The 20,333-nt window shown below is 57.4% G+C and overlaps 5 gene segments (V, D, J or C); 3 read left to right on the forward strand and 2 right to left on the reverse strand.

The window, feature by feature from the left end:
• Positions 1-421: 421 nt before the first annotated feature.
• On the forward strand, positions 422-3,335 carry LOC128946187 (immunoglobulin heavy variable 3-23-like; the record flags this gene model as incomplete). The annotated part of the segment is given in 3 exon segments: positions 422-443; positions 1,951-2,249; positions 3,327-3,335. Coding segments are annotated over 3 exon segments (330 nt in total), but the record flags the coding sequence as incomplete, so codon positions are not given.
• A 1,400-nt stretch (positions 3,336-4,735) lies between these two features.
• LOC128946154 (immunoglobulin heavy variable 3-23-like) lies at positions 4,736-5,044 on the reverse strand (the record flags this gene model as incomplete). The annotated part of the segment is given in 1 exon segment: positions 4,736-5,044. A coding segment is annotated over 1 exon segment (309 nt), but the record flags the coding sequence as incomplete, so codon positions are not given.
• A 747-nt stretch (positions 5,045-5,791) lies between these two features.
• On the forward strand, positions 5,792-6,181 carry LOC128946188 (immunoglobulin heavy variable 3-21-like; the record flags this gene model as incomplete). The annotated part of the segment is given in 1 exon segment: positions 5,792-6,181. A coding segment is annotated over 1 exon segment (390 nt), but the record flags the coding sequence as incomplete, so codon positions are not given.
• Positions 6,182-6,937: 756 nt separating this feature from the next.
• Positions 6,938-7,684, forward strand: LOC128946189 (immunoglobulin heavy variable 3-64D-like). The segment is given in 3 exon segments: positions 6,938-6,948; positions 7,094-7,428; positions 7,662-7,684. Coding segments are annotated over 3 exon segments (369 nt in total).
• A 144-nt stretch (positions 7,685-7,828) lies between these two features.
• Positions 7,829-9,767, reverse strand: LOC128946190 (Ig heavy chain V region 914-like). The segment is given in 3 exon segments: positions 7,829-7,848; positions 7,910-8,228; positions 9,669-9,767. Coding segments are annotated over 3 exon segments (438 nt in total).
• Between the last annotated feature and the right edge of the window lie 10,566 nt (positions 9,768-20,333).

Here is a 20,333-nt window from a genome sequence, read left to right on the forward strand (position 1 = left end):
CCTTGCGACAAATTCCAGCCCCTGCCCGGGTCTCTGGCGGATCCAGCCCATCCCAAAACTCCCGAAATCGAACCCGGACCCGCGGCACAGAAACGTCAGGGACCCCCCGGGGGGCTGGAGGTCCCCCCCGCACTCCAGCAGGGTCACGGCCGCCCGGAGCCCATCTCCAAATCTTCAACAATTTCACTCATAACTCCCCTGGTTTGGTCCCAAATCACCACCAGATTTTTTGGGTATCCTGAGGTTCCTCAAAAGCTGGAATTAAACTCAATAATCTCATTAATTAATTGGACACCTTCTCCTCAGTGTTCCACATTGATTTCAAACGCAATAGCAGGTTAACAAGCGCCAAACCCCCCTGGGACCCCAACTCTGGCACATCTCGGCCTTGGCCTTGAGCTCCCTCCGGCTCCAGTCCCTGCTGCTCCTGCTGCCCCTCCCAGGTGGGCCCCGCCCTATTTTTTTGCAACACACGCACCTTTCCCCTTCTAGACCAATCATATTTTTCATTTTTAATCATCTCCCCTTTGTCCCGCAGGGCTCCGGGCGGCCGTGACCCTGCTGGAGTGCGGGGGGAACCTCCAGCCCCCCGGGGGGTCCATGCGATTCCTCTGCCGAGGGTCCGGGTTCAGTTTCGGGAGTTACCCCATGTACTGGGTCCGCCAGAGACTCGGGCAGGGGCTGGAATGGCTCGCGAGCATCTACAGCAATGGTGGCACCACCTGCTATGCGCCATCGGTGCAGGGTTTGTTCACGATCTCCAGGGACAACGGGCAGAGCTCGGTGACGCTGACCATGAAAAACCTCAAGGACGAGGATTCCGGATTCTATCTCTGTGCCAAGGGTGCTGATGCTTATAGCTGGAATGCTGCTGCTTATGGTGAAGACTCCAGTGGTGGATCCACGCCCCCATCTCAGTGTCCCCAGCTGTCCCCAAACCCCCAACAATTCCCCCAATCCTCAGCCCTGGGCCCATCCCTGCCAGGGGGTCTCTGTCCCAATCCCCACCGGGACGGGGCTGTGGAGACCCCTCTGGAGCCGTTTGGATTCCCACCATCGCTCTCCTCACCGGGCTGTGGCCATGGGGAGGTGCCGGCGGCTCACGGCCCCGGCAGCACACACAGAACTCAATGGCGCAGCTCACCACAAGAGGTTTCTGGCCAATCACATAAAGCAAAGGCAGATTGACACGGTGGGGCCGGATCTGGGACATCGTCGTCAGTTTTGGGGAATTTGGTTGGGACATGGAGCCCAGAGCTGAGGTTTGGGGCCAGGAGCTGAGATTTGGGAAAGAGCCAGTTCAGAGTTGGGACAAGGGACATCAATGGGGTCAGGGCTGGGGATTGGGGAAGGGTCTGGGGAACAGAGACAGGGGGGAAACAGCGATGGGGATGGGGACAAAACGACAGGCAACATTCTCCCAACCAGCATGATCATCAACACACTTGGCAAAGAAATAGGATCCGGAATCCGTGTCCTTGAGGTTGTTCATGGTCAGCGTCACCAAGCTCTGCCCGTTGTCCTTGGAGATCGTCAACCGGCCCTTGACCGACGGCGCGTATGCGGTCCAACCACCATTGTAGCTGATACTCGCGAGCCACTCCAGCGCCTGCCCGGGTCCCTGGCGCACCCAGAACACGTCATAGCTTCCGAAACTGAACCCGGACCCTCGGCAGACGAGGATCAGGGACCCCCCGGGGGCTGGAGGTCCCCCCCGCACTCCAGCAGGGTCACGGCCGCCCAGAGCCCTGCGGGACAAAGGGGAGATGGGGATGAGGCCAAAGCTCAACCCTTGGCCCAAATCCTGACTCTTGGCCTCAAACGGGGACTCGTGGAGTTCATCATACACCTCCCAGCGGGTCCCATCACATTTTCCAGCAGACCACATGCACTATGAGACATTCAAGCGATCAGGTTTTTCATTTCCATCACCTCCCCTTTGTCCCGCAGGGCTCTGGGCGGCCGTGACCCTGCTGGAGTGCGGGGGGCACCTCCAGCCCCCCGGGGGTTCCCTGCGCCTCCTCTGCCCAGGGTCCAGGTTCGATTTTGGGAGTTTCTCCATGTTCTGGATCCGCCAGAGACCCGGGCAGGGGCTGGAATGGCTGGCCGGGATCAGCAGTGATGGTGCCAACACCTTCTATGCGCCATCGGTCAAGGGCCGGTTCAGGATCTCCAGGGACAACGGGCAGAGCTCGGTGACGCTGACCATGAACAATCTCAAGGACGAGGATTCCGGATCCTATTTCTGTGCCAAATGTTACAGCAGTGGCTGTGGTAATGGTGCTTATGCTTATGGTGTTGATGGTGGTTGTGGTCCCAAGCCCTTTTTTCTGTGTTCCCACAAATCACAGCATTCTCTGATCCTTCCCTTAAATCCTGGCTCTTTTTCTCACATCTCAGATATTTTCCCCCAAACTCCACCATCACTTCCCCAATTCCCAATTTTTCCCAATTCTCCCCAATCTCCCCCAGTTCCCCTCCATCCCAGTGTGGAACGGGGATCGCTCCAGGGCCCTTTGCACACAGAGCTTTTTGTGCAGCCGGCGCTCTGCCGCAGCGCCCCGAGGCTGAGCTGCCTTCTGCCAAACACAGATGTTCACAATGACCAAAACCAGGAAATTTCTGTTTCCTTTCCTGCCCCGGCCGGGCCCCGGCAGCTGCTGGGGAGGAAGTGGGGGGAGGCTGTGGAGCCCCAAAATCGCGGCGTCTTCTCCTCCTTCCCTCCCTCCCTCGCTCCCACCTGGGGCTTCACTTCTCCCTCAGCGGCCGCGGTGTCTGGGGCTGCTCCTTGGGGCTGGGCTAGAATCCTCTCTCTGGAGAAAACCCCCTTTTTTTTACCCAAAAAACACATGAAATTTTGGGGAAATTAAATTTTTCAAGTTGATCTCGAGTCGAGGGTCCCATGCTGAGAGAAGCAGTGGGGTGCAAGGGTGGAGTCACCTGGAACGTTCCATCGGTGAAGGGCAGGGTCAGAATGGCCAAGGAGAGCTCAGGAGCCAAAATGGCCCCAAGTGGGCCCCGAGCTGAGGTGTGGGGCCAGGAGCTGAGAATGTGGGGCAGAGTCAGGGCAGGGTTGGGGCACGGGGACAGGAATGGGGTCAGGGGCTGGGGACTGGGGAAAGGGGATGGGGCAGTTGGGGACAAGTGGGGACACAAATATGCGTGTGGGGCCAATACCATAGGCATCATTATCAGCAGCACCAGCACCCTTGGCACAGAAATAGGATCCGGAATCCTCATCCTTGAGGTTGTTCATGGTCAGCGTCACCGAGCTCTGCCCGTTGTCCCTGGAGATCATGAACCGGCCCTTGACCGATTGTCCGTAGTCGGTGTAAGCACCATTCCTGCTGATTCCTGCAAGCCATTCCAGCCCCTGCCCGGGTCTCTGTTGACACCAGCCCACTCCAAAACTGCCAAAACTGAACCAGGACCCTCGGCAGAGGAGGTGCAGGGACCCCCTGGGGGGCTGGAGGTCCCCCCCGCACTCCAGCAGGGTCACGGCCGCCTGGAGCCCTGCGGGAAAAAGGGGAGATGGGGATGAGGCCAAAGCTCAACCCTTGACGTCAATATCCCCACTATTGGCCCCAAACTGGGACCCTTGGAGTTCATCATCATCCTCCTCCCAGGTGGGTCCCAATCCTTTATCAGGCTTGACCCTCCCAGTTTTTTTCCCTGGACCAATCAGGTTTCCCATCCCCATCTCCCCTTTGTCCCGCAGGGCTCTGGGCGTCCGTGACCCTGCTGGAGTGCGGGGGGGACCTCCAGCCCCCCGGGTGGTCCCTGCGCCTCCTCTGCCGAGGGTCCAGGTTCAGTTTTGGCGATTATGGAATGTTCTGGCTGCGTCAGAGACCTGGGCAGGGGCTTGAATGGCTTGCGGGGATCTGGAGCAGTGGTTCCAACCCCGGCTACGTGCCGTCGGTCGAGGGTCGGTTCACAATCTCCAGGGACACCGGGCAGAGCTCGGTGACGCTGACCATGAACAACCTCAAGGACGAGGATTTCACCACCTATTTCTGCGCCAAATATTCTGTCAGTAGTTGTGATTAGGATGCTGCTTCTTTTGGTGACCATGGTTTTGGTGGCTGTGGTCCCAAGCCCTCTCCTCTCTGTGCCCAAGTATCACAGAATTCTCTGATCCCTCCCCAAATCCCAGCCCTTTCCCCCAAATCTCTGTCATTTTCCCCCAAATTCTGCCATTGCTGCCCCAACTCTGCACTTTCCCCCAGTTTTTATCATTTTTCCCCAATCTCAGCCTTCTCCTCCTGACCCTTGGACAGTTTACCCAGAAACATGCCCCAGTCCAACACCAAGCACTGAGCCAAAGCCCCCAAACTGGTTCTGTCCTAAACCCCCAAACTGGTTCTGCCACAAAACCTCTTGCTTTGGCCCCAAAAATCACCCAATTCTGCCCCAAATCCCAACTTTGGGCTCCCAGCCGCAGCTGCTGACCCAAACCTCACCCACTGTCCCCAAATCTCAGCCCTTTGGGCACTACTGGGGGTCAAGGATTAGATTTGGGGCCAAGAGTAGAGTTTGGGGCCAGACCAAGGGGAGGGTTTGGGGCAAATGGGCAGTATTGGGGCAAAGGGGGCGGGGCTGGGACAAAGGGTCAGGGGTGGGACAGGGGGGTTTGGGGAAGGGTCTGGGGACAGCTGGGGACAGGGACGGGGCTGAAACCCCAAACACCAACCCAACCACCAGGAGTGAAACCAATGGCATGGGCGGCATTCCAGCCACCATAGGAATCCTTGGCACAGAAATAGATGGTGGAATCCTCGTCCTTGAGGTTGTTCATGGTCAGCGTCAGCGAGCTCTGCCCGCTGTCCCTGGAGATCCTGAACCGGCCCTTGACTGAACCCGCGTACCTGGTGCTGCCATCATAACTGGTGATGCTGGCGATGTATTCCAGTCCCTGCCCGGGTCTCTGTCGAACCCAGCCCATCGCAAATTTCCCAAAATCGGACCCAGATGCTTGGCAGAGGAGGCGCAGGGACCCCCCGGGGGGCTGGAGGTCCCCCCCGCACTCCAGCAGGGTCACGGCCGCCCGGAGCCCTGCGGGACAAAGGGGAGATGGGCATGAGGATCCTGATTGGTCAAGGGCCTTAAAGCAGGTGTGGCCAGCTGGAAAAAGGGGCGGGACCCACCTGGGAGGAGGAGGATGAACTTCAAGTGTCCCAATTTGGGGCCAAAAATCAGGATTTGGGTCAAGGGTTGAGCTTTGGCCTCATGCCTATCTCCCCTTTGTCCCACAGGGCTCCGGGCAGCCGTGACCCTGCTGGAGTGCGGGGGGTGCCTCCAGCCCCCCGTGGGGTCCCTGACGTTGCTGTGCCGCGCATCTGGGTTTGATTTCGGGAATTTTGGAATGATCTGGATCCGCCAGAAACCCGGGCAGGGGCTGGAATTTGTGGCAGACATTGACAGTGATGGATACACCAGATACCCGCCTGCGGTCAAGGGCCGGTTCACACAACTGTGGCCCCAAACCCCGACTGGTTCTGCATCAAAGCCAACTGAGCTGGTGCCAAAATTTGCCCAATTTCAGCCCAAATCTCGGTCCTTGGGGCACTTTCGGGGTACGAAGGGGAGATTTGGGGCCAAGAGTTGCATTTGGGGCCAGACCCAGGGCAGGGTTTGGGGCCAATGGGCAGCGTTGGGGCAAAGGGGGCTGGAGGTCATCACTGGGAGAACAGTGATGAACTCCAAGGGTCCCAGTTTGGGGCCAAGAGTCAGGATTTGGGTCAAGGGTTGAGCTTTGGCCTCATCCCCATCTCCCCTTTGTCCCACAGGGCTCCGGGTGGCTGTGACCCTGCTGGAGTGCGGGGGGGACCTCCAGCCCCCCGGGGGCTCCCTGCGCCTCCTCTGCCGAGGGGCCGGGTTCAGTTTCAGCAGTTATGGGATGAACTGGGTGCGCCAGAGACCCGGGCAGGGGCTGGAATGGGTCGCGGGGATCACCAACAATGCTGGTTGGACCGGATACGTGCCATCGGTCAAGGGCCGGTTCAGGATCTCCAGGGACAACGGGCAGAGCTCGGTGACGCTGACCATGAACAACCTCAAGGACGAGGATTCCGCCACCTATTTCTGTGCCAAATCTTACAGCACTGGTAGCGCTGCTGCTTATACTGACCATGCCAGTGGTGGCATCACCATTTCTGAGCCCCTCCTGTTCCCAAATCTCTGACCCTTCCCCGAAATCTCAGTCCTTGACCCCGTTCTTGACCCTTCGTCCCAGATCTGCCCCATTTCCAACACCACCAACCACAGAGCCAAAACCCCCAATCAGATTCTGCCCCAAATCCCCACTTTGTGCTCCCGGCCACAGCCGCTGACACGAATCCTGAACCTTTGCCCCCAAATCGGAACCTGGGCCTCAAACCCCTGCCCTCAGAGCAAAGTGGTGGGGCACAAAGTGGAGATTTGGGGTCAGGAGTTGTGGTTTGGGGTCAGCGGGTGAGAATTGGGGCCGAGGCAGAGCAAGGTTGGGATCAATGATCAAGGGCTGGGTGTGGGCTGGGGGCTTGGGGGAAGGGTCTGGGGAATGGGGACGGGGGGGACACGGGGATGGGGATGGCACCGAGATCAATACGATCAATACCAGTACCACTGTTATAGGATTTGGCACAGAAATAGGATCCAGAATTCTCGTCCCTGAGGTTGTTCATGGTCAGCGTCACCGAGCTCTGCCCGTTGTCCCTGGAGATCCTGAACCAGCCCTTGACTGAATCCGCGTACCAGGTGCTGCCACCATCATTGCTGATTGCTGCGATGTATTCCAGCGTTTGCCCAGGTTTCTGACGGATCCACATCATCCCAAAACTGCCGAAACTGAACCCGGACCCTCGGCAGAGGAGGCGAAGGGAACCCCCGGGGGGCTGGAGGTCCCCACGGCGCTCCAGCAGGGCCACGGCCGCCCGGAGCCCTGCGGGAAAAAGGGGAGATGGGGATGAGGTGATGCAAACATCAGGCAGAGCTGTCCAAATGATTAATGGGAGGATCAGGCCTAATTGCAGGGTTGAAGGCACTTTACAATACTGGAAATCTCTGTTGGAGATTTAGGGCCAGACAGAGGGAGTTTGGGGCAAAACTGATCAAGGTTTGGGGATGAGGGAGCGGCCGTGACCCTGCTGGAGTGCAGGGGGGGCCTCCAGCCCCCCGGGGCGTCCCTGCGCCTCCTCTGCCGAGGGTCCGGGTCCAGTTTTGAGGATTATGGAATGTACTGGATCCGCCAGAGACCCGGGCAGGGGCTGGAATTTGTTGCAAGTATCTACAACAATGGTGGCAGCACCGATTACGCGCCATCAGTCAAGGGTCAGTTCACCATGTCCAAGGACAACGGGCAGAGCTCGGTGACGCTGACCATGAACAACCTCAAGGACGAGGATTCCGGATCCTATTTCTGTGCAAAAGATGCTTATGGTCGTGGTTCTAGTAGTGCTGGTTATATTGACGATGGTTATGATGGCCCCACCCTGCCTTTGATCTCACAGACATCCCAAAATTCCCACATTCTACCCTCAAATCTTTACTCTTAAAACTGAATCTTGACCCTTTTCCCTCAATCTCTACCATCACTGCCTTACGTGTCCCACTTCTCTGCGCCTTTCAGCCTTTCACCCAAATCTCAAATGTTCATGCCCAAAACTCTGCCCTTTGTGCCCCAGATCTCAGTGGGGATCACTTCTGACCGTTGGCCCAAAACTCAGCTGGTTCTGCCGCAAACCTCAGCTCTTGGCACCAAGTCTCAGCCAAGGTCCCCAAACCTGGGTGCAAATGGTTGAGATTTGGGGAAAATGGGCCAGATTTGTGTCCGTGGGGGTCACCAATGGGATCAAGGGTTGAGGGAAGGACCTGGGGAATGGGGACAGGTGGGGACCCAGGGATGGGGACGGGTCAATAGATTCGAGGGCACCAGCAGCAATGTTAGTGCTGGACTCCTTGGCGCAGAAATAGGATCCGGAATCCTCGTCCTTGAGGTTGTTCACGGTCAGGGTCATGGAGCTCTGCCCGTTGTCCCTGGAGATCGCAACTCGGCCCCGCAGTGACGGCGCGTAGTCGGTGCCACCGTGGCTGTCGATGGCGGCCACCCACTGCAGCCCCTGCCCGGGGCTCTGGCGGATCCAGTGCAGATCAGAACGGCCGAAAGGGAACCCGGACCCTCGGCAGAGGAGGCGCAGGGAACCCCCGGGGGGCTGGAGGTCCCCTCCGCACTCCAGCAGGGTCACGGCCGCCTGGAGCCCTGTGGGACAAAGGGGAGATGGGGATGAGGCCAAAGCTCAACCCTACACCCAAATCCTGACTCTTGGCCCCAAATTGGGACCCTTGGAGTTCATCATCCTCCTCCCAGGTGGGTCCCGCCACTTTTTGAAGCATGCCAGGCCAACTAGGACTCTCTTCACCAATCAGGTTTCTCATCCCCATCTCCCCTTTGTCCCACAGGGCTCCGGGCGGCCGTGACCCTGCTGGAGTTTGGGGGGGACCTCCAGTCCCCCGGGGGGTCCCTGCGCCTCCTCTGCCGAGCGTCCGGGTTCAATTTTGGGGGTTTTGAAATGGAATGGGCTCGACAGCGTCCCGGGCAGGGGCTGGAGTGGGTCGTGGGGATCAGGTACGATGGTGCTGACACCTACTACGCGCCCTCAGTCAAGGGCCGGTTCAGGATCTCCAGGGACAACGGGCAGAGCTCGGTGGCGCTGACCATGAACAACCTCAAGGACGAGGATTCCGCCACTTATTTCTGTGCCAAACGTGCTTATGGTGATAATTTGGCTTATGCTGATTCTTATCATTTTGTCCCCGTCCCCGTGCCCTTGCTCCCCTCCTGTCCCTATTCCCCAGGCCCTTCCCTCTATCCCCAAGCCCTGACCCCTTTCCTGTCCCTTTGTCCCAACCCTGATAAGACCCAGATATCAGATTTAGGCTGATCCCCAAGCCATGCTGGCCGATCTGGATAACTCTGGGCGACAGAGTGCCCGAACAGCCAATCAGCTCAGAGATGCCACCATCTCAGCAAGCTCAGTGACTTCAGCTCTTTAGTGATTCTCAGCTCTCAGGATTCCAGCTCTTTTATTGATTATCAGCTCTCTCAGGATTCCAGATCTTTTATGGATTATCAGCTCTCAGGATTTCAGCTCGTTAGGGATTCTCAGCTCTCAGGATCTCAGCTCTTTGCTCACTCACTGGGGCGCCTTTGGCTGGGGCAGAAACAGATGGACAGAGAGGACAAGGAGAGGTCCTGGCGGTTCCACAGCCATGGTTCATTGAGGGATCTGTGAGGGGTTCCAGCAACAGCTCTTCTCCTGTCAGATGGGCTAAACCAGCCCCTTTTATAGGGTACAAGGGGATCCAAATGTGTCCAACAGTGAGGGTCAGGGAGAAGGCACAAATGGGGTTACAGAGAGAAGATGTGGGGCGGTTGGCAAAAGACAGGAGATTATTTTGCTGTTCCATCATGACTGAGCAGTTCCTGCTATTACGTCTCAATCCTCCCTGGAGCTCGCGCAATCTCTGTGCACTCTGCTAAAGGACATGGGGTCAACACGATAGGCAACAGTCTCCCAGCCAGTACCATCATCAACAGATTTGGCAAAAAAATCACATCCTGAATCCTCGTCCTTGAGGTTGTTCATGGTCAGCGTCACCGAGCTCTGCCCGTTGTCCCTGGAGATCGTGACCCCGCCCTTGACAGACGACGTGTAGGCGGTGGTGCCACCACTGGTGATCCCCGCAAGCCACTCCAGTGCCTGTCGGGGTCTCTGGCGGATCCAGTACATGGTGGAACTGCCAAAACTGAACCCAGACCCTCAGCAGAGGAGGCGCAGGGACCCACTGGGGGTGTGGAGTTTCCCCCCGCACTCCAGCAGGGTCACGGCCGCTCCCCCATCCCCAAACCTTCAGTGGTTTTGCCACCAATTCCCTTTGTTTGTCCCCAGACATCCAACAGAGGTATCCTGAATAGTAAAGTGCCTTCACCCCTGCAATTAGCCCCAGTCCATCCATTAATTATTCAGACAGCTCTTCTGACTTTTGCATCTACTCAGCCCCATCTCCCCTTTGTCCCGCAGGGCTCCGGGTGGCCGTGACCCTGCTAGAGTGTGGGGGGGACCTCCAGCCCCCCAGGGGGTCCCTGCGCCTCCTCTGCCGAGGGTCCGGGTTCAGTTTCGGGGCTCACTCCATCACCTGGACCCGCCAGAGCCCCGGGCAGGTGCTGGAAATGCTGGCGCTGATCGACGCTAACGGTGCCCATGCCTGGTACACGCCGTCGGTGCAGGGCCGGTTCAGGATCTCCAGGGACAACGGGCAGAGCTCGGTGACGCTGACCATGAACAACCTCAAGGACGAGGATTCCGAATCCTATTTCTGTGCCAGGGGTGCTGATTATGACGCCGATGATATTGACGCCTGTGGGATTGGCACCACCACCATGGCTGTGTCCCCAAATGTCCCCATTCCCCAGACCCTCCCCCAAATCCCAGCGCTCATCTCCGCTCTCGGTGTCTGAATTTGTGTCCCCAGCCCCGGGCCCAGCGCTGACCTTTGGGGCAGAGTTAGGGGGAAGATCAACGGCCAAGGGTTGGGGGTTGGGGCCGGAGAGAGGAAAGGGAAATGGAGAAATGGTCACGGGCCGGGTCAGGGGCTGGGAGCTGGGGAAGGGTCTGGCGAACGGGGACAGGTGGGGGTGCTGTGTTTGGTGTGGGGCAATCACTGGGAAGGTCCCCATGTGCAACAGCAACAGGACCACCAGTATTGACAGATTTCCCACAGAAATAGATGGCGGAATCTTCGACTTTGAGGTTGTTCATGGTCAGCATCACCGAGCTCTGCCGTTGTCCCTGGAGATCCTGAGCCGGCCCTTGACTGATGGTGCGTACCAGGTGCTGTCACCATTACTGATATCTGCAATGTCCTCCAGCCCCTGCCCGGGTCTCTGGCGATACCAGCCCATCCCAAAACTGCAAAAATCAAACCCGGACCCTCGGCAGAGGAGGCGCAGGGACCCCCTGGGGGGCTGGAGGTCCCCCCCGCACTCCAGCAGGGTCACGGCCGCCCGGAGCCCTGCGGGAGAAAGGGAAGATGATGGAAATGAGAAACCTGATTGGTTGAGGACCTCAAAGTGGGCCTGGCCATCGGGAAAAAAGGGACAGGACCCACCTGGGAGGAGGATGATGAACTCCATGGGTCCCAGTTTGTGGCCCAGAGTCAGGACATGGCTCAAGGGTTGAGGTTTGGCCTCATCCCCTTCTCCCTATTTTCCCGCAGGGCTCCGAGTGGCCGTGACCCTGCTAGAGTGCGGGGGGAGCTCCAGCCCCCCGGGGGGTCCCTGCGCCACCTCTGCCGAGGCTCCGGGTTCAATTTCGGGGGTGTTGCCATGAGCTGGGTCCGACAGAGACCCAGGCAGGGGCTGGAGGTCATCGCCTACATCCGCAGTGGTGGCAGCACCTGGTACGCGCCATTGGTCAAGTGCCAGTTCATGATCACCAGGGACAACGGGCAGAGTCTGATGACGCTGATCATGACCAACCTCAAGGTCGAGGATTCCACCGCTTATTTCTGTGCCAAGGATGGGGATGATAGTTCTTCTGCTGCTGCTGGTGACGATATTGACTGTGGTGATGTTGGCCATGGTGGTTTTTCCTGAGTCCCGGTCTTTGAGTTCCCCCCCTGTCCCCAGTCCTGAGATCCTCCACCCAAACCTCAGCCCTTGACCCTTTGTCCCAAATCTCCCCCATTTGCCCCAATGGTCAGCACTGACTCCAAACCCTCTCCTGCTCCTGCCCCAAAACTCAACCATTGGCCCCAAATATTAAACCCTGGGATCCAGTTCAGGCCTTCTTCAATCAGGGCCCGGGGAGCTAAGGGAGATTTGGGTTAAATGGGGAAAACTGGGAGACATTCGGAAGTTGGGGCAACAGGGGCTGACTTTGAGGAAAAATGGCTGAGATTTGATGAAAAGGGCTGATGGTGAGGAGATCAGAGGACTATGGGATATTTGGGAACAAAGTGGAGGGATTTGGGGCCAAGACCAGAATCAGCAATAAATGCAAGACCAACAGTACCATGACTATTGGCACAGCCACCATCAAAACATTTGGCACAGAAATAGGATCCGGAATCCTCGTCCTTGAGGTTGTTCATGGTCAGCGTCACCGAGCTCTGCCCGTTGTCCCTGGAGATCCTGAACCGACCCTTGAATGATGGTGCGTAAGCGATGCTGCCACCGTTGTCCTTGATCCCTGCAACGAATTCCAGCCCCTGCCTGGATTTCTGCCACACCCAGAACATGGAGAAACTCCCAAAACTGAACCCGGCCCCTCGGCAGAGGAGGCGCAGGGACCCCCCGGGGGGCTGGAGGTCCCCCCCGCACTCCAGCAGGGTCACGGCCACCCGGAGTCTTGCGGGACAAAGGGAAGATGGGGATGAGGGAACGAATCCACCCAAATGTTGATTCCTGCATGCAGATCCTGATGTTGGCCCCAAATTGGGACCCTTGGACTGCCCCATCCTCCTCCTGCAACTCCTGCCAGTCATCCCAGGTGGATCCCACACCCTTCTTCTGGAATGGCGATGCCCACTTTGGGTCCATAACCAATCCAGCTTCTCATCCCCATCTCTCCTTTGTCCCGCACGGCTCCGGGCAGCTGTGACCCTGCTGGAGTGCGGGGGATAACTCCAGCCCCCGGGAGGGTCCCTGCGCCTCCTCTGCCGAGGGGCCGGGTTCAGTTTTGGCAGTTTTGGAATGAGCTGGGTCCGCCAGAGACCCGGGCAGGGGCTGGAATTCGTTGCAGGGATCAGCAAAAGTGCTGCCAATATTGGCTACGCGCCGTCGATCAAGGGCCAGTTCACAATCTCCAGGGACAACGGGCAGAGCTCGGTGACGCTGACCATGAACAACCTCAAGGACAAGGATTCCGGATCCTATTTCTGTGCCAAAGCAGCTGTTGCTGGTGGTGCTGGTTATGGAGCTGGTGCTATAGATGTGCCGTGCATGGCCAGATCCCTATCCAGCACTGCAGGAGCATTCGGGAGCAGGACAGTCGGGACAGACGGATGGACACTAGAGATCTCTGCAGCCAGGTTGTGGAATTTGGGGTTTATTGCAAAGGATGAACTGCAGGGCCCTGCTGGGAGCTGCCAGGCACAGCTGGAACAGGGCTGAGAGAAGAGAGGGGAGAGAGGATGAGAGGGTGAGAGAGTAAGAGAGTAAAAAAGGTAAATGAGTAAAAGGGTGAGAGAATGGAAAGGGTAAGAGAGTGAAAAAGTCAGTGAATAAAAGGGTAAGAGTGTAAAAGGGTAAGAACATAAAACTGTAAGAGAATAAAAGGGTAAGAGAGTGAGGTTCCCACCACAATACAATAAATCTTCTTCTCTGTAGAATATTCTAATTCTCACTAACCAATCTGGTCCAATATACAAACCCTACAGCATTTACACACAGCCTACAAGAATCATTTCATTACTGTACTCTATTATATTTTAAACCCTAAAAACTCCTCTTTGGGCCCCTTCTGCCAAGCCTAAGACCGGCTCTTTGGAAACCCTAAAAACTCCTTTTTGGAGTAACTTTAAACCCTAAAAACTCCTCTTTGGACTAATTTAACCACTAAAAACTCCTTTTTGGACTAACTTTAAACCCTAAAATATCCTCTTTGGCCCCTTCTGCCAGGCTGTGGGGTCTACTCTGACCCTTGGTGCTGTCTGCAGGCAGAGGGTGTTGTTCCATCAAAATGGGATCACCTTCAGCCTGCCACGCCGTTGTTTTCCAGTTGTTCAGTCACTGAGGGATCTCAAAGCTTGCTTTCATTTCAATCTCGCTGATGGTTTCCGTATTCTGAAAATCTTTTGCCAGGCAATCATATTGATAAGGCTTTGCAGTTACAACTTCCCCAACCAGCATCAGCATAAGCACGGTGACCATCGTTGTCCTTGGCACAGAAATAAGATCTAGAATCGTCGTCCTTGAGGTTGTTCATGGTCAGCGTCACCGAGCTCTGCCCGTTTTCCCTGGAGATTCTGAACCGGCCCTTGACTAAATCTGCGTACCTGGTGCACCCACCACTGCTGGTGATGGTTCCGTCCCACATCAGCCCCTGCCCGGGTCTCTGGCGGATCCAGGCCATCCCAAAATTGCCGAAATCAAACCCAGACCTGTGGCACAGCAACGTCTGGGACCCCCCGGGGGGCTGGAGGTGCCCCCCACACTCCAGCAGGGTCACGGCTGCCCGGAGCCCTGTGGGACAAATGGGGAGATGGGGATGGGGCCAAAGTTCAACCCTTGACCCAAATCCTGACTCTGGGCCCCAAACTGGGACCTTTGGAGTTCATCATCCTCCTCCCACGTGGGTTCCGCCCCTTTTTCAAGCATGCCAGACCAAGTTTGGCACTCTTTAACAATCAGGTTTCTCATCCCCATCTCCCCTTTGTCCCGCAGGGCTCCAGGCAGCCGTGACCCTGCTGGAGTGTGGGGGGAACCTCCAGCCCCCCGGGGAGTCCCTGACGTTGCTGTGCCGAGGGTCCGGGTTCGATTTAGGGGATTATGGAATGTACTGGATCCGCCAGAGACCCGGGCAGGGTTTGCAAAACGTCGCAGGGATCAACAACTCTGGTGGCACCACCTACTACGTGCCATCGGTCAAGGGCCGGTTGAGGATCTCCAGGGACAACGGGCAGAGCTCGGTGACGCTGACCATGAATGTCAAGGACGAGGATTCCGGATCCTATTTCTGTGCCAAGGCTGCTGGTGCCAGTTGGTGTAATGATGTCTCTGCTCTTGGCCTCTTGCCCTTGACTGGATCCCCTCCTGTCCCCAGTCCCCAGACTCCTCCCCCAAATCTCAGCCCCTGACCCCATTCTTGACCCTTTGTCCCAGATCTCCCCCAGTTCCAACAACGCGAACCACGTAGCCAAAACCCCCAAACTGGTTGTGCCCCAATCCCAACTGCTTTGGCCCCAAAATTCACCCGATTCTGCCCCAAATCCCCACTTGTGCTCCCAGCCACAGCCACTGACATGAGTCCTGAACTTTTGTCCCCAAATCAGGACCCGGGGCCTCAAACCCCGACCATCACAGCAAAGTTTTGGGGCAGAAAGAGGAGATTTGGGTCAGGAGTTGTGGTTTGGGGTCAGCGGGTGAGAATTGGGGCCGAGGCAGAGCAAGGTTGGGATCAATGGCTAAGGGCTGGGTGTGGGCTGGGGGTTTGGGGGAAGGGTCTGGGCAACGGGAACAGGGGGAGGCACGGGGATGGGGATCGGGTCAAAATGTTCAGCAACAGCAGAACCATCATAGCAACCAGCATCAAAACATTTGGCACAGAAATAGGATCCAGAATCCTCGTCCTTGAGGTTGTTCATGGTCAGCGTCACCGAGCTCTGCCCGTTGTCCCTGGAGATCCTGAACCGGTCCTTGACTGATGAGGCGTACATGGTGCCACCATCGCTCCAGATCACTGCCACCCATTCCAGCCCCTGCCCAGGTCTCTGGCGGATCCAGAACATGGTGAAACTTCCGAAATCGAACCCGGACCCTCGGCACAGCAACATCAGGGACCCCCCGGGAGGCTGGAGGTCCCCCCCACACTCCAGCAGGGTCACGGCCGCCCGGAGCCCATCCCAAAACCTTCACCAATTTCACTCATAACTCCCCTGGTTTTGTCCCAAATCTCCACCAGATTTTTTGGGTATCCTGAGGTTCCTCAAAAGCTGGAATTAAACTCAATAATCTCATTAATTAATTAGACACCTTCTCCTCAGGGTTCCACATTGATTTCAAACGCAATACCACCTTAAGAACCCCCAAACCCCCCTGGGACCCCAACCCCAGCACATCCCAGGCTTGGCCTTGAGCTCCCTCAGGCTCCAGTCCCGGCTGCTCCTGCTGCCCCTTTCATGTGGGCCCAGCCCCTTTTTTCTGGAACACACGCACCTTTTCCCCTTCTACACCAATCATATTTCTCATTTTTAATCATCTCCCCTTTGTTCCGCAGGGATCCAGGTGGCCGTGACCCTGCTGGAGTGAGGGGGGGCACCTCCAGCCCCCCAGGGGGTCCCTGCGCCTCCTCTGCCGAGGGTCCGGGTTCAGTTTCGGGAGTTACCCCATGTACTGGGTCCGCCAGAGACCCGGGCAGGGGCCGGAGTGGCTCGCGAGTATCTACAGCAGTGATGGGACCACAAACTACGCACCATCGGTCAAGGGCCAGTTCACGATCTCCAGGGACAACGGGCAGAGCTTGGTGACGCTGACCATGAACAACCTCAAGGACAAGGATTCCGGATCCTATTTCTGTGCCAAATCTTTTCATGCTAGTGATTGGGGCCCTGCTGCTAATGGTGAAGACCCTAGCAGTGGATCCACGCACCCATCTCAGTGTCCGCACCTGTCCCCAAACCCCCAACATTTCCCCCAAACCTCAGCCCTTGGCCCATCCCCGCCCGGGTGTCTCTGTCCCAATCCCCACCAGGACGGGGCTGTGGGAACCCCTCTGGAGCCGTTTGGTTTCCCACTATCGCTCTCCTCACCGGGCTGTGGCCATGGGGAGGTGCCGGCGGCTCACGGCCCCGGCAACACACACAGAACTCAATGGCGCAGCTCACCGCGAGACGTTTGTGGCCAATCACACAAAGCAAAGGCAGATTGGCACGGTGGGGCCGGATCTGGGACATCCCTGTCAGTTTTGGGGAATTTGGTTTGGACGTGGAGCTCAGAGCTGAGGTTTGGGGTCAGGAGCTGAGATTCGGGCAGAGTCAGCTCAGAGCTGGGACACGGGGACAGGAATGGGGTCAGGGGCTGGGGATTGGGGAAGGGTCTGGGGAACGGGGGCAGGTGGGGACACAGGGACAGGGATGGGGACAATACCACAGGCATCACTAGCAGCAGCATTGGTATAATAACCCGTGGCACAGAAATAGGATCCGGAATCCTCGTCCTTGAGGTTGTTCATGGTCAGCATCACCGAGTTCTGCCCGTTGTCCCTGGAGATTGTGAACCGGCCCTTGACCGACAGCGCATACGCGGTGTAGGAATCACTGCTCCAGATCCCTGCAACGTATTTCAGCCCCTGCCCGGGTTTCTGACACAGCCAGAGCATGGAGAAAGTCCCGAAACTGAACCCGGACCCGCGGCAGAGGAGGCGCAGGGACCCCCCGGGGGGCTGGAGGTCCCCCCCGAACTCCAGCAGTCTCACGGCCGCCCGGAGCCCGGCAGGACAAAGGGGAGATGGCGATGAGGCGATGCAAAAGTCAGGTGGAGGTGTACAATTATTTAATGGGTGGATTGGGACTAATTGCACGGTTTAAGGAACTTTACCATTCAGGATACATCTGTTGGAGATTTGGGGACAAACAAAAGGAAATTGGGGGCAAAACCGGTGAAGGTTTGGGGATGGGGGAGCGGCCGTGACCCTGCTGGAGTGTGGGGGGGACCTCCAGCCCCCCGGGGGGTCCCTGCGCCTCCTCTGCCGAGGGTCTGGGTTCAGTTTTGGCAGTTTTGCCATGGGCTGGTATCGACAGAGACCCAGGCAGGGGCTGCAGTACATTGCAGATAAAAGTAATGGTGGTGGCAGCACCTGGTACGCGCCATCGTTCAGGGGCCGGGTCACGATCTCCAGGGACAACGGGCAGAGCTCGGTGACGCTGACCATGAACAACCTCAAGGACGAGGATTCCGCCACCTATTTCTGTGCCAAATCTCCTGGTACTGGTGGTTCTGGTGCTAATTATATTTAGAATGCCGGAGATGGCCCCATCACCTGACACTGGGCTCACAGACATCCAAAAACTCCTACTTTCTACCATCAAATCTTTGCCCTTGTCCCAAAACCTTGTCAGTTTTCCCCCAATCTCCACCATCATTGCCTCACCTCTAACATTTCTCTTACAGCTTTAGGCATTTGACCCAAATCTCAACTGTTCATGCCTAAAACTCTGCCCTTTGTGCCCCAGATCTCAGCGGGGTTAACTTGTGACCATGGGCCCCAAACTCAGCTGGTTCTGCCCCAAATCTCAGCTCCTGGAACCAAAACTCAACTCTTGGCTCCAAGGCTCAACCAAGGTCCCTAAATCTGGGTGCAAATGCTCAAGACTGGGGAAAAGAGGGCCAGATTTTGGTCTGGGAGGGGCAAAAATGGGGTCACGGGCTGGAGGGAATGACCAGGGAAATGGGGACAGGTAGGGACACAGGGATGGGGTCAGGACCAAAATTAGAACCAGCAGCATGAGCCTCCCAACCCCAACAATCATAGGCGTTTTTGGCACAGCAGTAGGATCCGGAATCCTCGTCCTTGAGGTTGTTCATGGTCAGCGTCACCGAGCTCTGCCCGTTGTCCCTGGAGATCGTGACCTGGCCCCTGAACGATGGCACATAGTAGGTGCTGCCATCGCTTTGGATCCCTCCGATGTGTTCCAAGCCCTGCCTGGGTCTCTGTCGATACCAGCCCATCCCAAAACTGCCAAAACTGAACCCGGACCCTCGGCAGAGGAGGCGCAGGGACCCCCTGGGGGGTTTTTAGTTTCCCCCTGCACTCTAGCAGGGTCACGGCTGCCCGGAGCCCTGCGCGACAAAGGGAAGATGGGGATGGGAAAGCTGATTGGTTGAATGTCCCATACTGCATGTGGCCAGCTGGGAAAAGGGGCAGGACCCACCTGGGAGGAGGATGATGAACTCCATGGGTCCCAATTTCGGGGCCAAGAGTCAGGATTTGGGTCAAGGGTTGAGCTTTGGCCTCATCCCCATCTCCCCTTTGTCCCGCAGGGCTCCAGGCGGCCGTGACCCTGCTGGAGTGCGGGGGGCACCTTCAGCCCCCCGGGGGTTCCCTGCACCTCCTCTGCCGAGGGTCCGGGTTCAGTTTCGGCAGTTTTGCCATGCAATGTATCCGCCAGAGACCCGGGCAGGGGCTGGAATGCGTCGCCTACATCAGGAGCGATGGTTCCGGCACCTTGTACGCCCCGTCGGTCAAGGGTCGGTTCACGATCTCCAGGGACAACGGGCAGAGCTCGGTGACGCTGACCATGAACAACCCCAAGGACGAGGATTCTGGATCCTTTTTCTGTGCCAAAGCTGCTTGTGCTGCTTGGGCTGCTGCTGCCTTTATTGACCGTGCCGGTGGCGGCAGCGCCCTCGTCTGAGCCCCTCTTGTCCCCAAATCTCAGAACCTTTACCCAAATCTCTGCCCTTGACCTCATTTTTGACCCATTTGCCCAGATCTCCCCCATTTCCACCAATGGTGACCAAAGACCCCAAACCCTGACTGGTTCTGCCCCAAACCCTCCTACTTTGGCCCCAAAACTCGCCCGATTCTGCCCCAAATCGCCACTTTGGGCTCCCAGCCACAGCCGCTGACATAAACCTCACCCGCTGTCCCCAAATCTCGACCCTTTGGGCACTTATGGGGCACAAGGGGGAGATTTGGGGCCGAGAGTTGAGTTTGGGGCCAGACCCAGGGGAGGGTTAGGGGCCAATGGGCAGTGTTGGGGCAACGGGGGCATGGCTGGGAAAAAGGGTCAGGGGTGAGTCAGGGGGGTTTGGGGCCAATGGTTGAGTTTTGGGGCAGAAACAGGTGAGGGTTTGGGGTCAGTGCTGACCATTGATGCAAATAGGGACAAAGGGTCAAGATCTGAGACAAGCGGTGAGGTTTGGGACGAAAATTGAAAATTTGGAGATGCAATGATAGGACAGGAGCAAAATCTAGAAGTTTGACGCTATCAACAGCATTGTCACCATGATTAGCAATAGCCCAACAACCAGCACAAAAAGCCCTGGCACAGAAATAGGATCCGGAATCCTCGTCCTTGAGGTTGTTCATGGTCAGTGTCACCGAGCTCTGCCCATTGTCCCTGGAGATCGTGAACCGACCCTTGACCGATGGCCTACACCATGTGCTGGCACCATCATTGCTGATGCTGGCAATGAATTCCAGCCCCTGCACAGGCCTCTGCCGATACCAGCCCATCCCAAAACTGCCAAAACTGAAGCTGGACCCTCGATAGAGGAGGCGCAGGGAGCCCCCAGGGGGCTGGAGGTCCCCCCTGTACTCCAGCAGGGTCACGGCCGCCCGGAGCACTGCGGGACCAAGGGGAGATGGGGATGAGGCCAGAGCTCAACCACTGACCCAAATGCTGACTGTTGGCCCAAAACTGGGATCCTTGGAGTTTATCACCCTCCCCCCAGGAGGATTCTACCCCTTTGTCCATCTGGCCACACCCACTTGGAGGCCCTTGACCAATCAGACTTTTGATTTCCATCATCTCCCGTTTATCCCGCAGGGCTCCGGGCGGCCGTGACCCTGCTGGAGTGCGAGGGGCACCTCCAGCCCCCCGGGGGGTCCCTGCGCCTCCTCTGCCATCGGTCC

This window comes from Melozone crissalis, unplaced genomic scaffold (assembly GCF_028551555.1).
Source record: "Melozone crissalis strain CALT ecotype California unplaced genomic scaffold, PUWL_Pcris_2 ptg000077l_1, whole genome shotgun sequence".
NCBI lineage: Eukaryota > Metazoa > Chordata > Aves > Passeriformes > Passerellidae > Melozone > Melozone crissalis.